The 14,159-nt window shown below is 44.5% G+C and overlaps 1 protein-coding gene across 1 annotated transcript in view; it reads right to left on the reverse strand.

The window, feature by feature from the left end:
- Positions 1-18: 18 nt before the first annotated feature.
- Positions 19-14,159, reverse strand: part of prkd4 (protein kinase D4) — a 30,778-nt gene continuing 16,637 nt past the window's right edge. Inside the window, exons 3-19 of the mRNA XM_063187136.1 lie at positions 12,481-12,619; positions 11,637-11,768; positions 11,177-11,331; positions 10,302-10,539; positions 9,042-9,125; positions 7,906-8,059; positions 7,231-7,354; positions 5,982-6,059; positions 4,993-5,293; positions 4,759-4,787; positions 4,545-4,617; positions 4,275-4,381; positions 3,341-3,502; positions 2,877-2,975; positions 2,084-2,351; positions 963-1,048; positions 19-311 (exon numbers count right to left, since the gene is read on the reverse strand). Of these exons, the coding sequence (XP_063043206.1) occupies positions 147-311; positions 963-1,048; positions 2,084-2,351; positions 2,877-2,975; positions 3,341-3,502; positions 4,275-4,381; positions 4,545-4,617; positions 4,759-4,787; positions 4,993-5,293; positions 5,982-6,059; positions 7,231-7,354; positions 7,906-8,059; positions 9,042-9,125; positions 10,302-10,539; positions 11,177-11,331; positions 11,637-11,768; positions 12,481-12,619 (2,394 nt within the window). The 3' untranslated portion in view covers positions 19-146. The remainder of the gene's footprint in view (positions 312-962; positions 1,049-2,083; positions 2,352-2,876; positions 2,976-3,340; positions 3,503-4,274; positions 4,382-4,544; positions 4,618-4,758; positions 4,788-4,992; positions 5,294-5,981; positions 6,060-7,230; positions 7,355-7,905; positions 8,060-9,041; positions 9,126-10,301; positions 10,540-11,176; positions 11,332-11,636; positions 11,769-12,480; positions 12,620-14,159) is intronic.

The raw sequence follows: 14,159 nt of genomic DNA on the forward strand, positions 1-14,159 counted from the left end.
CAAACGTCTCAGTTTTTATTGATACAGCTGATGTCAGTATGTAAATCATCATATTTATTTGTAACACACTTGAAAAGACTATTTCAGGTTTCTCATTTTTACAAAATAGTTAAACATATAATAAAGAGTCTCTTTCATGTCATGGGTCAGCTGCTGTTGTTGTTGTCATGAGGCATAGTGAGGTGTGTGGGAAAGTCAAGTTCTTTTTCCTCCGCATATTTTCTCCAGCGTTCATCCTCTTCCTCGTGGGTGAGGTATCTTCGACCGATGCGGTGCTCGAATTCACGGAGGTCATACCATAGCTGGAAATTCTGTAATAATTCAGGGGGAAAAATAGTGTTAGCTCTTGTAGCCTATAGCTTCTCAGTCTATTAGGGTAGTCTCTCTCTCTCTCTCTCTCTCTCTCTCTCTCTCTCTCTCTCTCTCTCTCTCTCTCTCTCTCTCTCTCTCTCTCTCTCTCTCTCTCTCTCTCTCTGTGTGCCTTAATACTGGCCAGAATCACCTGCAACTAGACTGTGAGTGCATCTTAATATGGGACCTTGCCTCCTCCACTTGCCTCCTCCACTCGCTTCTCGTCATGATGACATCACTGACAACAGCATTATATTTCAATATCTTGCAAAAGCTCAATTGTAGAGTCTTTTTCTCGTTTGCAATTGTTATGGTGAATGAAAAACAGTCCCTCAAAAGTTGTTGTGGCTAGGCTGACAGTTGGGAAACTTTATCGTTTTCTCCACGGAGGAGGGGCCAGGAGGCGGGGCGAGGAGACAAGCGCAAGTGGAGGAGGCAAGGTCACATATTGGAATGCACCCTGTGTGTGTGTGTGCGTGTGTGTGTGTATGCTAATACTTGGAAGTGTGCGTGTGTGCGTTTGCGCGTACGTGTGTGTGTGTGCGTGCGTGTGTGCGTACGTGCGTGTGTGTGTGTGTGCGTGTGTGTGCGTGTGTGTGTTCTCTCTTCACCTGCAGCCAAGAGTGTCCCAGTGCTTTTCCCACGCTGAAGCGACGCCTCACCACCACCTGCAGCAAGTTCTTGATGAGGCTCACAGCTGAGCAGAGGAGGAGGAGAGGAGAGAGGGAGGAGAGGAGGAGTGAGAGAGGAGGAGGAGAGAGGAGAGGGAGGAAGAAGAGGAGAGATGGAGGAGAGGGAGGAGAAGAAAGGAGTAGGATCGGGGGAGCAGAGCAAGAGTGGGGTAGGGAGAGAGAGAGGATGGTGAGGAGTAGTAGAGGATAAGAAGAGGAAGAGGAGAGAGAGAGAGAGAAGCAGAAGAGGAGAGGGAGTGGGGGAGAAGAAGAGAGAAAGTAGGAGGAAGATTAATGAAAGCCTTTTGCCATAAACACATCTCATTCATCTCCCTTATTCTCATAGTTTTCACCTTAGCCAGGGATATTTTGCCAAAATTGTGTTTGCATTGTGAGAGTGAGAGTCCAGAGAGAGAAATCCATCCCACAGAAAATACTGTTGTACTGTAGTTTGTTTCACCTGGCAGTCATCTGAGACTCATAGAACTGTGGTTACACACGTAACCCTCGTTTTATTCACTTCGTTATTGCACTATTATTTTTTGTTATATAATTGTACTGTGTCCATTTAGGACAAAATAAACTTGTATGATATTACTGCCACTCATCCATTTTCATTGAATGCACTATGCTTCTATTTCACAAATGTGTACATATTTGGCTGCTATAAACACAGCAATATTGATGTAAGTAGACACCTGCAAATAACAGCTGTGCGGACACATGCCTAGCACAGATGGAAAAACATGTTGTTAGCATCATATGGGAGCTGTGTTCATATGTTTTTCTTTTGTGTGTGTGTGTGTGTGTGTGTGTGTGTGTGTGTGTGTGTGTACAGTATGTGTGCACGTGTACGTGTGTGTGTCTGCATGCGTGCGCACGTGTGTGTGTGTGTGTGTGAGAGAGAGAGAGAGAGAGAGAGAGAGAGAGAGAGAGAGAGAGAGAGAGAGAGAGAGAGAGAGAGAGAGAGAAAGAAAGAGTGTATGTGTGTGCCTGTGTGTGTGTATGTATGTGTGTGTGTATGTATGTGTGTGTGTGCGCGCGCGTGTGTGTGTGTATACCTTCCAGTGATATGAGTGACCATGGGTGCCTGGGGTACATGAAGGCGGCGTTGGTGATCTGCTGGCCGATGTCCTCGTCCTCGTTGAAGGGGAAGGTTCCGGAGAGGCTGACGTAGAGGATGACCCCCACGGCCCACATGTCCAGCGAGCGGTTGTAGCCGCTGCTGCTGATCACCTCGGGGGCCAGGTACGCCGGCGTGCCCACCACGGACTTCCGGAACGACTTCTCGCCGATGATGCGGGCGAAGCCGAAATCGCACAGCTTCACCTGGTGGAGTAGGGGGGTGGGGGTGGACGAGATAGTAGGGAGCGAGGGGAGGGTGAGTAGGAGGAGAAACTGAGTTGTTATTATAGAGTTCTTTCTTTTTTGAACGTTTTTTTTGTCCTTTACGACTTAATTGATGATAGGACAGTTTGAGAGGTGGACAGAAAGTGAATGGGGAGAGAGAGGGGGAGGGGTCGGCAAAAGACCCGGGCTGGGAATCGAACCCGGGTCAGCCGCATGGCAGATGAGTACCTACTGGTTGGCCACAGCAGGGCCTATTATAGAGTACTTATGGAGGGATAGAATTGTGACAGAATTACTACTTTTTAAAGAATTTTCAAATTGCTTTTATGCCTTTATTTTCACAATAGGACGGTGAGAGTGTGACAGGAAACGAGTAGGCAGAGAGAGATGGGGAGGGATCGGCAAATGCCCCGGGCCGGAATCGAACCCGGGTCCCGGAATAGCAGGCCAGTGCCCTACCGTTAAAGCCGCGGTAGGGCCAGAGAGATCATGTCGTGTACAAACCTGTGGGAAAGGATCAGGGGAGGCCAGTAGCACGTTCTCAGGCTTTAGGTCACAGTGAGCAATGTGCTTAAAGTGCAGATACCGCAGCGCCTCCAGAATCTAGAGAGAGAGAGAGAGAGAGAGAGAGAGAGAGAGAGAGAGAGAGAGAGAGAGAGAGAGAGAGAAATTAGTTGAACTGTGCAAGTTCTAATGTTTTTATCAATAGAGCCCCCTAGTGTATAAAAGAAAATAGCTTATTAGAGTAACCTTGAAAGCAACAATGAGACAACAACTTATGTCAGAATGTCCTCAGACTTTGATGTAATCCTGCTTTTTGGCATCTAATCACATATTGTTCTATGCACCATCTAGCGGTCCATACCTAATATCTGTAAATCATTAAATGAACTTATTTCAAGTCATTGAGTCATTCGAGTCATTATTTATGAATATGAAATTGATATAAAATAAGTAGTCAGGCTGACCTGTGTGACCAGGAAACGAGTGGTGCGTTCCGTCAGGCGGCCATTTTCATGAGACAGGATCATCTCCAGCATGTCGCTATGGAGCTTCTCCATGACAACAAAGACCAGCTCTGTCGTCTCAAAGACCCCCTCCAGCAACACCACCCCCAGATGGGACAGATTCTGTGAGCGAGTCCACACACGTTAAACAAAAACACACAAAAACAGACAAATAGACCAATAGAGGCAGAAACAGACAGAGAGACAGAAACAGAGACAGAAGGAATGTCAGATACAAAGACAGGAGTACAAATTACATAAATACACTGAAATCACTTCAAATCTTAGCTCTCCAAGGGTTCCAGTCCCTTGCTTCAAAGTGGTGGGATGTGCATACTTTGAATAATTCTGATATGGACCTCCACAAAAGCACAGCTTGCATATAACGTAACACCCCTCATGGCCTAAATGTGGTCACACAAAGGATCCTCATGTGCAGGGGAGATGACAGGGGGAACAAATGGTTCTACTGTCCAGGCCAAAGGGAGAGAGGGGGCCCCAGAATTTGGTCCTTATTACAATATAGGTATTGAGCGGGGGGCCCTTTCAGATGACTTGTACCGGGCCCGGCCAAAGCTGTCAGCACCCCTGCTCCTGTCAAGTCAAGTCAAGTTGATTTATTTCTCCACAAGAGGAGCATTAGTATGTACTTAAAACACAGGTAGGCACTTAAAAACACAAACAGACACCAGATAATGAAAACAACATAAAATCAGGGATGCAGGTCAGCAAAGCACATAGACATGAGACCAATACACAAAATTAGAATAAAAACAAGATAAAGACAATTAATGAAACAAATTGACAATTAATAGGATCGGGGAATATAAATATATATATTATATATATATATAGTAGTCCAGGAGTCCAATGAGTATCCAACTGTTCAACTGACCTGTAATATGGACACCTCATTCCTCATCTGTCTCTCCAGGTTGGTGGGGAACCGTGTTTTGTCAACCACCTTGACTGCAACAGGCCTACTGGACTGCCGGTGTGTACCTGTGAAAATTTACCAGAATTGTGTAACAGATTATAAGGAATGTCTCACATAGTTATAGACATACCGTACAGGAGATGCAGCAATACGGTTGGCTTGCAACTACACAGTGCCTATAAAGGAATGAAAGCAATGCAGCACTTTATTGACATGTTTTGCACTTACCTCCATATACTATTCCAAACTGCCCAGAACCCAGCACCTCATCAGAGAAGATTTGATAGACAGAACTAATATCCTAAAAAGTAAAACACACATTACTGTAAGAGAGAGAGAGAGAGAGCGAGAGAGAGAGAGAATACCATACAATAGGCTATACTTATTTCACAGCCAAAAGCCTATCCTTAATGTCCGTCAGAAGGATCCGTGAGTTTCTTACCTGAGATTCTCCTTGTTGCATACCACCACCTGAAATTGAAATGAAAAGGAAAATGTTTTCAATGATCTTGTTCATTCATTCACTCACTCACTCACTCACTCACTCACTCACTCACTCACTCACTCACTCACTCACTCACTCACTCACTCACTCACTCACTCACTCACTCACTCCTGTGATTTGTTAATTCATTCACTGTTTCTGGCAGTCAAACAGTCGAGGATAACTACTCACCAGTGCCCCCTATCTTGTGCCCACTGCCCTGCAGGGGCATGAGGGCCTGGCGTATGGCAGCCTCCCAGGCGGCCCCCTCCTCCAGCTCCACCACCACGCAGTACACCAGGCCAGTGCCCGTCTCCAGCTCAAAGCAGTGCCCAGCACTGCCACCACTACTGCCACCTCCACTGTCACCACTACTGTCACCACTACTGCCACCACTACTGCCACCGTCACCTCCACCACTGGTGTCATTATCATTGCTATGAGTCAATTTCTCAGGCCCTCGTACCTGCAGCACATCAGACAGAGGGATCTCCTGGAGAGGGGTGAAGGAAAGGAGGAGGGAGAGAAGGGCAAGTGGAGAAGAGAGAGAAGGAGAGGGGTAGAGAAGGTGAGAAGGAGGGTGGTTAGAGGAGAGAGGGAAAGAAGGAGAGAGACAAAGATGGGAAGAGATGGAGAGAGTAGAGACGTTCAAGTTCAAGTTCAAGTTGCTTTTATTGTCAATTTCTTTACATGCACTGGTCATACAAAGAATTTGAAATTACGTTTCTTGCTTTCCCATGCAGACATAGACTAATCTAGGTAAGGACATAGACAGTATAGACATAGACAGTACTCATACATGGACATAAGACAGTATGGACATAGACAGTGCTCATACAGACATTTAAAGTGCAAGACAGGACAACAGAAGACTTGTAGAGAACATACAGGAAAGAGAGAGACAGGAAAGGAGCAGAGAGAGGAAAAGGGGAGAGCAAAAAGAACGAGATGAAGGGAATAGGAGAGGGGAAGAGTGAGGGATAACATGAGCCAAAGAGAGAAAAAAGATTAGTTCAGAGGAGAGATAGAAGAAAGAGATAGCAAGCGAGAAGGGGAGTGAGGTGAGGGCGAAGATAATGTTATGTCAGCATTAGAACTCTTGCAACAGAAATTCATAATAAGGCAGTGTCCATCAATAAGGTAGAGGGTATTACGTTTATTACAGGATATTGTCACAGTACCTTGTAAAACTTATTTCCTAATTCGGTCTGATACAAGGTGATGCTCTTGCTGTCCAGAACCCAAAAATGCCGCTTCCTCTGAAAGAAGATAAAGAGAAAGGATTAACAATTTCTCACTATTCTTAATTCCCATGGGCTGTTAAAGCAAAATGAACAAAACATTCAAAGGAACTTTAAAACTGTAAAATGGCCAAAGGATAGGCCTTGGCCGTGGATCACATGGCTAAGGCACTGCAGTGTTACATGTTACATTTTTGGCAAGACTGTTCAAGTTCAAGATCAAGGTTATCGGAAGGTTAAAGGTGCACTCTGTAAGATGGTGAGATAGTAGGCATTGCAACTATGCTGCACATTGAACCTGTGCTGCCTACTGGCACATTTGATCTGTTCGTGAATATTTACTAAACAATAAACTAATATGTACGAGTATGATCTAAGTACAGCAAATTTTGATGCAAAAAAATTATATTTCCGTAAATTCAAAATTATAATGGTAAAAATAATGCAGCTTTAAAAACAAAAAAATAGTTTGTTTTGTCTCCACTTCAGGAAACATGAATTACATTAATTTATAGTTTAATAAATATACTTCTGATATATGTTAATATGTGTTGTGTTCTATTTCTAACAAAAATGAATATATCTATAAAAAATGTTTGATGTTGCTATGATGAAACCCCCAGCTGTGGATTTCACACAGACTAAAAATAAATCAGTTCTCCCGTAAAACCACATCCCTGCGAGACGAGGGTTGACAGTAAAACACCACACAGCTACCGCCTACCCACAGAAAATCCCCTGTTAAACGGTATCAACAATTGGTAATTAACATATTTCATCTGAACCTCAGTGGAGAGAGAGTGTGACAGAATCGATGGGTACGTGTGTGTGTGGGTGTGTGTGTTTGTGTTTGTGTTTGTGTGTATACGTATGCATATGTGTGTGTGTGTGTGTGTGTGTGTGTGTATTCATGCATGTGTGCCTGTGTGCGTGCATGCATGTGTGTTAGTCTGCAATTGTTGAAGGAGTAGGTTAAAGCCCGAATATCTAAACGTCTGAGCTGGGAGCAGGACAACAAAATGTCCAGATGAAAAAGAAAAAAAAAAGTCTGCTTCAACTAGGATTTTTAGCTCCCACTTTTTAAAAACAAAAGAAATCCATGCAACGTTTTAGGTGAAAACCCTTCTTCAGTTATCAAAAAATCCTGGTTGAAGTAGACATTTTTCTTTCTTGAGTCTGCATGTGTTACCATTGTGTCTGTGTTGGTGCAGTGCACCAGCCATCCTTTCCTGAGGACCCCGCTGGCTCTCCTCTTGGTGTGCCTGACAGACTGCACCACGCGCATCAGCGGGATATTGCTGCTGAAACACGGCCTAGAGACACACGGAGAGAGCAGGATAGATAGATAGATAGATAGATCGATAGATAGATAGATAGATAGATAGATAGATAGAAAAAGAAAGAAAGGAAAAAGAACAAAGAAGGTAAAGAAAGTAAACAAAAATGGAAAGTAAAGAAAGAAAGAAAGAAAGAAAGAAAGAAAGAAAGAAAGAAAGAAAGAAAGAAAGAAAGAAAGAAAGAAAGAAAGAAAGAAAGAAAGAAAAAAAGAGATAAAGCGATAAAGTGACAGAGAAACAATACAGTGTCAAGCAGAGAAAGGGGGACACAGGCAGAAAATGACAGGAAGAGGCAGGAAGAGACATAGTGAAATTCACCCAGTGAATAGTATCGATAGAGATCATAAATTATCAATATAAAGAATCTGTTGTATCATGGCCTGTATTGTACTTTTTCATGGATGGTAATTACATCTATTTTACATTACATTACATTACATTTGGCAGACGCTACTGTTTTTTGCAGCAATTCTGCATCATGGTCTATGTAGGATGTGTTTTTTAAGGTGTCATGCACCCCACCCTACCCTATCTCTGGGCGTGAGGGTGCCTCCTCTGGTTGGGGCAGGGTATTGCCATGGCTGTGGGGCCGAAACTCCTCGTACAGATCATTCACAGACTCCACGCTCGACTCCATGTCCACATCCATATCACTGCTGAAACCTGACGATGACCCACAGTCTGGAAGAGAGATGTTGGGGAAAACACAGGTTACAAAAATTACAAATCTGGTGAATTTGAACATACAGTTGTATTGCTCACATGATGATGATTAAAAAAGTCAGAGCACAAACTGTGTGCTAACTGTGTGCTAATCAGATGCATGTCACATTCAGCTGTTTAGTTCACAAAGATAACACATTCTCTCAAAGATGTACATAGATCTTGGCAAAAGTTGACAAATGTTGTCTTGGATCTGATCTCCGATATTGGTAGTTCAATTTAAAGGGACACTGTGCAGGAAATGGTCAAAATAGGTACTGCAACTATGGTGCTCATTGAAAATGTGTTGCCTATTGCCAAATTTGATATTTTCATGAAAGTTTACTAAGTAATAAATGAATATTTCTAGTATGGCCCAAGTACAGTCATTTTTGCAGCTAAAAATGGCTATTTCTGAAAATTCAAAATGGCGGACCATGGAGAAGATCCCCCTTTTCATGTATGAAAATTGTATTTTTTCAAGTCATAATGAATACTTAGAATTTGATGGTGGTGATAAGTATTCATGAAAAAGGTAACATTATTGAATGGGCAGCATGAATTCTGGAAATAAACAACTAAAAATCTCACACAGTGTCCCTTTAAGGTGTTTCAATTTAAAGGGGTTGAATTGCTTGAAGAAGGTCAATAGAACGAAACATCACAAGTGAACCTTGCAAATGTGAACAGTGTACGGGTGCTTTCTTGTCTCTAAATGTAACGTGTTTCCCCAATCTCTGGGGGCACACCAGAACTATGTTATGTCTTGTATGGTATTTTAAAAACCAACACTAAATTTTGAATGTTCATAACAAAAGCATTTAGGTAAATAGGACAAAATTAGAGTATACAGTATATTAGGCCTATTTTCCAGCAGTGTTCCATTGTATAGGCTGACTCTCAACATTAGCAGCAATTAGTATTCATTAAAACATAAACACAAGAGTGCCAGATGTCCTACCTCCCCCATTGGTGAGCCTTGACTCTCCCAGACAGTCGTTTGGCACAAGAGGTGAGCACCGCCGATGACAGTTGAACTTGCAATCTGCAGCACAGAGCAACACACGCACGTGCACGCACGCACGCACACAACACACACACACACACACACACACACACACATACACACACACACACACACACACACACAGACACACGTCAATAAGGGTGCAGTATATGAGTGTGGTACAGTTGACTTCTTGTACCAGTCTTGTACTCCTGCACAGTAAAAGACGCAACACTTGGAGATCTGGTACAAATGCACTAGACTAAAGAAGAGAGTTATTTGACTCTCTAAGTATTGAATTCAGGCCACAATACAAGAAGCAAATGTATGAAACATTCTTTTTTTTACTGTCCTCAAGTCTCATTTATTCTCAGTTGTCCTCTTTATCTCACTCCACAAGTTGTATTTCTCACTCTGAAATAATGTCACAACAAAGCCCAATTCCAACCCCCATCCCCCCACCCCCCCGCATTTCCATAGGCTTCCCTGCATGACACATCCAGGACAATGATCCAAACTAATTAAATAAGAAAAGTATTGCACAGTAATGTAAAGTAATTGTACAAGTTACCGTGTGCGAACTCTGCCCAACTCTCTACTCTGTTTCTACCCCCCTTCATCAAAGAACTTTGCCAGTGTGAGAGGTTAACGTTTTTGCTGACAACCAAAAATCACCCACAACACAGGACACAGGACAGACATCGAAACTGATCAGCCTAACGCTCCCGTTTCTCTCTTCCTGGCAAGACTACGACACTCATAAAGATCTTTCCGTAGGTGAGATGCTAACGAAAACAACACCCACCTGATGAATACAAGGAAATATACGGTGACGGCCAGACAAATATTAGCAAGCAACCATGCACGTACACATACAGTAAACACCTACGCATACACAAACACACTCAAAAATGTTATTGACATTCATGTGGGTTTTACACTGTAAGCTGTGTCGGAAAATACAAACATAAACACATACACACACACCTGGCTTACACTCTCTCTCTCACACAAACACGCACACACACACAAAAGACGCAGAAACACATTCACAGACACCTCTGCACTACACACACACACACATACACAAATATACACACACGAACGCATGCATGGAAGCACCCCAAAACACACACACACACTCCCCCCAAAACACACACACACACTCCCACCCTACACACACACACACACACATCCCACAACCATAGTCCTCACCTGTACACTGCAGGCCCTGCCTGAAGAGCCCCTTGAGGAGCCGGTGGCAGTGCTGGCAGACGGTGGGCCGCGTGTAGCTGTGCACGTGGAAGGTGTGAGGCAGCTGCACCCCCCCTACACCACCACCACCACCACCACCACCACCACCTCCTCCCCGGCCTGGACCCCCCCACACCCTGCTGTCCGCATAGCAGCCCCCGCCATGGGACCTGGAACCAGTGGGCTTGGTCATACTGATCTGAGGATGGCAGAGGAGAGAGAGGGAGAGGTATTAGTAGGGGCGAGAGGAGGGGTGGGAAGGAGAGGACGAGGACGAGGACGAGGATGAGGAAGGAGAAGCAGAGGAACTAGAACATTCTCATCCCATTACCTGATCTAGACAAAGTTTGTGTCTGTCTGTCCGTCTATCACAATGGAATACACAATCTTCCCCCCGGGGATCAATAAAGTTACTCTACTCTAACAAAAGAAACACAATTTACCCCCAGGGATCAATAAAGTTACTCTACTCTAACAAAAAAAAACATAATTTCCCCCCAGGGATCAATAAAGTTACTCTACTCTACTCTACTCTACAATCTGTCTGATGGAAGAGAATAGGAGATGGGTGAGTATGGAGATTTGAGGAGAGGAGAGAGGGATGAGTAGGGAGAGGAGAGGAGAGAGGGATGAGAAGAGGATGACAAGGGGGCAGAGGACACACAGAACCAGATAAATATTTCAAACGTGATATGAGGAGAGGAGAGCAGAGAGGGATCAAGGGTTCAAGGAGAATGACAAGGCAAATAATTAACAAAAAGGAGTAGGAGGGAAGTAATATTCACACCTAGGCCATCTGTCTTTCTGTCTACTTTAAACCTGTTCCAGACACTCACCTCCTCTAGGCTGCCTCCTGCCTGTGTGGAGAGGGATGGCAGGCGTGGTCGTCCCGGGGGGAAGAGGGACAGACTGGACCTAAAGCGGCGGGACAGACCACTGCAGTCACTGGGCAGGTGCAGCGCACAGCGCTTATGGAAGTCCAGACTACAACCTAGACATGGAGAGAGAGAGAGAGAGAGAGAGAGAGAGAGAGAGAGAGAGAGAGAGAGAGAGAGAGAGAGAGAGAGAGAGAGAGAGAGAGAGAGAGAGAGAGAGAGAGAGAGAGAGATATTCAGTCAGTCATATCGCAGGAAGAGAGAACATATGAAATCAAAGAGTGAAAGTACACAAATAGGAAAAAATAAATAGTGAGTGAGATTTGAGTAAGTTCACTGACGTAAGTGATCCTATAAGATTAGTAGTTATTTAGAAGGGGGTTGTCAAAACACACAGCAGTCATATTATTGTTTTATGTACCTTCGCATTTTAACCCTTGCCTGACCAGTCCCCAGAGCATCTCTCCACAGTGATGACAGAATGTAGGGGTACGATATGATTGGACCACCAGGGAATGGGGGCGGAACTTCATAGCTGTTACGGATGCTGAGGCTAGAATGGAGGGGACCGAGAAAGACGATGTAACATACAATGTACAGTGTTTAGTACTGGGGTGCATTTCTCAAAATCATAGCTGCAAACCATGTTAGCTACTTTGTTGTTTGCAATGCAATTTCCCATTGGCAGCAACCCAAGTTACAAACTGGCTAAGAACTACACTTTCGAGAAACGCACCCTTGTATAGATGATTACCATAGGTGAGCATCTCTTCTTACACCAACAAAAACACGGCCTGACTTATTGATAACCATAAACACACAGAAACACCTGCAAACACGCGCAGACGTATGCTTACACAGACACAAACACAGACACACATACACACACATGCGTGCATAACATTTTTGTACACACGTACAAAAACGAACATAGTTCGAAGTATAGGCTTACATTAAATATACATGTACATATATATATATATATATACACACACACTCATATACACTACACTGTATATATGTATCTGTATTTACATGCAAGCACACACACACGCACACACACACACACACGCATACACATACACATACACGCACACGCACGCACGCACACACACACACACACACACACACACACACACACACACACAGACACAGACACACAGACACAAACACACACACACACACACACACACACACACACACACACACACACACACACACACACACACACACACACACACACACACACACACACACACCCTGACCTGAGAGGACCACTTCCACCAGGTCGCCGTCCTGCAGTGTGTCCTGCTCCGTCAGCTTGCGCAGGACGTTCTCGTGGGCCGGGTCATGCCGGAACAGCAGCAGCTTCTCCCCTAGGCCAATCACACTCACCTCGGGAGCCTAACAACCAATCAGAGCACACGCACAGATCACATGACTGGAGGAAAAAACTAGCCTTATTCAAGATCCCGCAACATGTACATGTGCATGTAGACAGTAATGCATTTTGGATGAAAATGTTGCATAATGGTTAGATTTATTTTTCAACGTATTAAATTTCAGTCATGTTGCACTGACGAGGTGACATGTCACATGGGCTATGTCTCAAATGACGCACTTTTGTCAGTGCACTGACAGTCAGTACACAGTGCACACAGTGCACTGAGGTCTTTAGTGCATAGTGTCGTGGGAAAATTTGAGCACTATGCACTGTGCCCTCGCTGGAAGTGACGGCTGAGCATGGCATTAGCTCGCCAAAATTCAAGTTGGCTACTGTTTACAATGCATAGCGTCTGGTGCTTGTATTTCCATGTCCTTCACCCCAAAGGACAACAATCACACATACAATACTTCGGTTGGCATGAAAAGGTTGGTGTCTCAGCAACATTACAGAATTAGGAGACTGTTGACCAAACTCTTCTACTGAACTGAATGACACATTTCCTCCGTGTCATTGTCAGTGCGTGCAGTGTCCATCATTCAAGCACTGCATTTTTCCGCCATTGTTAGGGGATCATCCTGGCACTTTCAGTGCACTGGCTCAACTGAAGTTTTCAGCGTGAGCGCCCTAGGCACTGAAAAACAGTGCCCGAAGTGCACAAGTGCCGCATTTGAGACACGGCCATGGTGTCAAACTATCGCGGGATGAATGCAACTGCAGACGGACTTTGCAACTCCCGCAGTTGCTTAACCCCGTCTGCATACCACCTCTGAAGGGACGCACCACTGAACTGGTTGGCCAACAACTCACTCACGTGTGTATAAGTGGCTTGTCTCACACCCCTACTCAAGTTTGCACTGCTCCCCACTTCAGCTCCTCCTCCCCACCTTTCCCCCCACACCTCACACATGGTGTGGTGGTAGATCAAACTGGTGCGAGCTCATTGTCTCGTTCTCAACATTTCTGGTCAACTTTAAATGTGCTGAGTTTAATACCACCCACATCGTCACAGCGAGTTCTCGCTCACGTGCTTTGTCAACATCGATCAACAGCATCAAAGTTGAGTGCGCCTACTCACATCTGGGCAAATCACCAAAGTACCAATCACGTTCACTTCTGGAGCCTATCAGCCAATCAGAGCAAACATACAGATCACCGGACAGGACAGAACTACATGGGTCATCATGAACGCAGTGATTAACAGGCCCACTTGCACGCTTGAGAAGACTTGGAGCAGTGCTGACTTCTAAATAGTTCATTGCACAATATTCAAAAGTCACGTTATGCTGCCTCAAATGATGCCTGAGCCTTCTTTGAAATGGGTGTCTGTGTTACAGAATCAAACTAAGTGGTGTAACGTGCTCAACTCTACCAAAGTAAACAGCAACTGGGTGCTCATTCTTCACAAAATATACAAAATAAAGAGAACAGGACAGCACTCCAAGTTTTGTATTTCACTGCCCGTCAGACGTTTCAGTCTTAACCTTCTTCAGTGTCGGG

The sequence above is a fragment of the Engraulis encrasicolus genome, chromosome 21 (assembly GCF_034702125.1).
Source record: "Engraulis encrasicolus isolate BLACKSEA-1 chromosome 21, IST_EnEncr_1.0, whole genome shotgun sequence".
Classification (NCBI taxonomy): domain Eukaryota; kingdom Metazoa; phylum Chordata; class Actinopteri; order Clupeiformes; family Engraulidae; genus Engraulis; species Engraulis encrasicolus.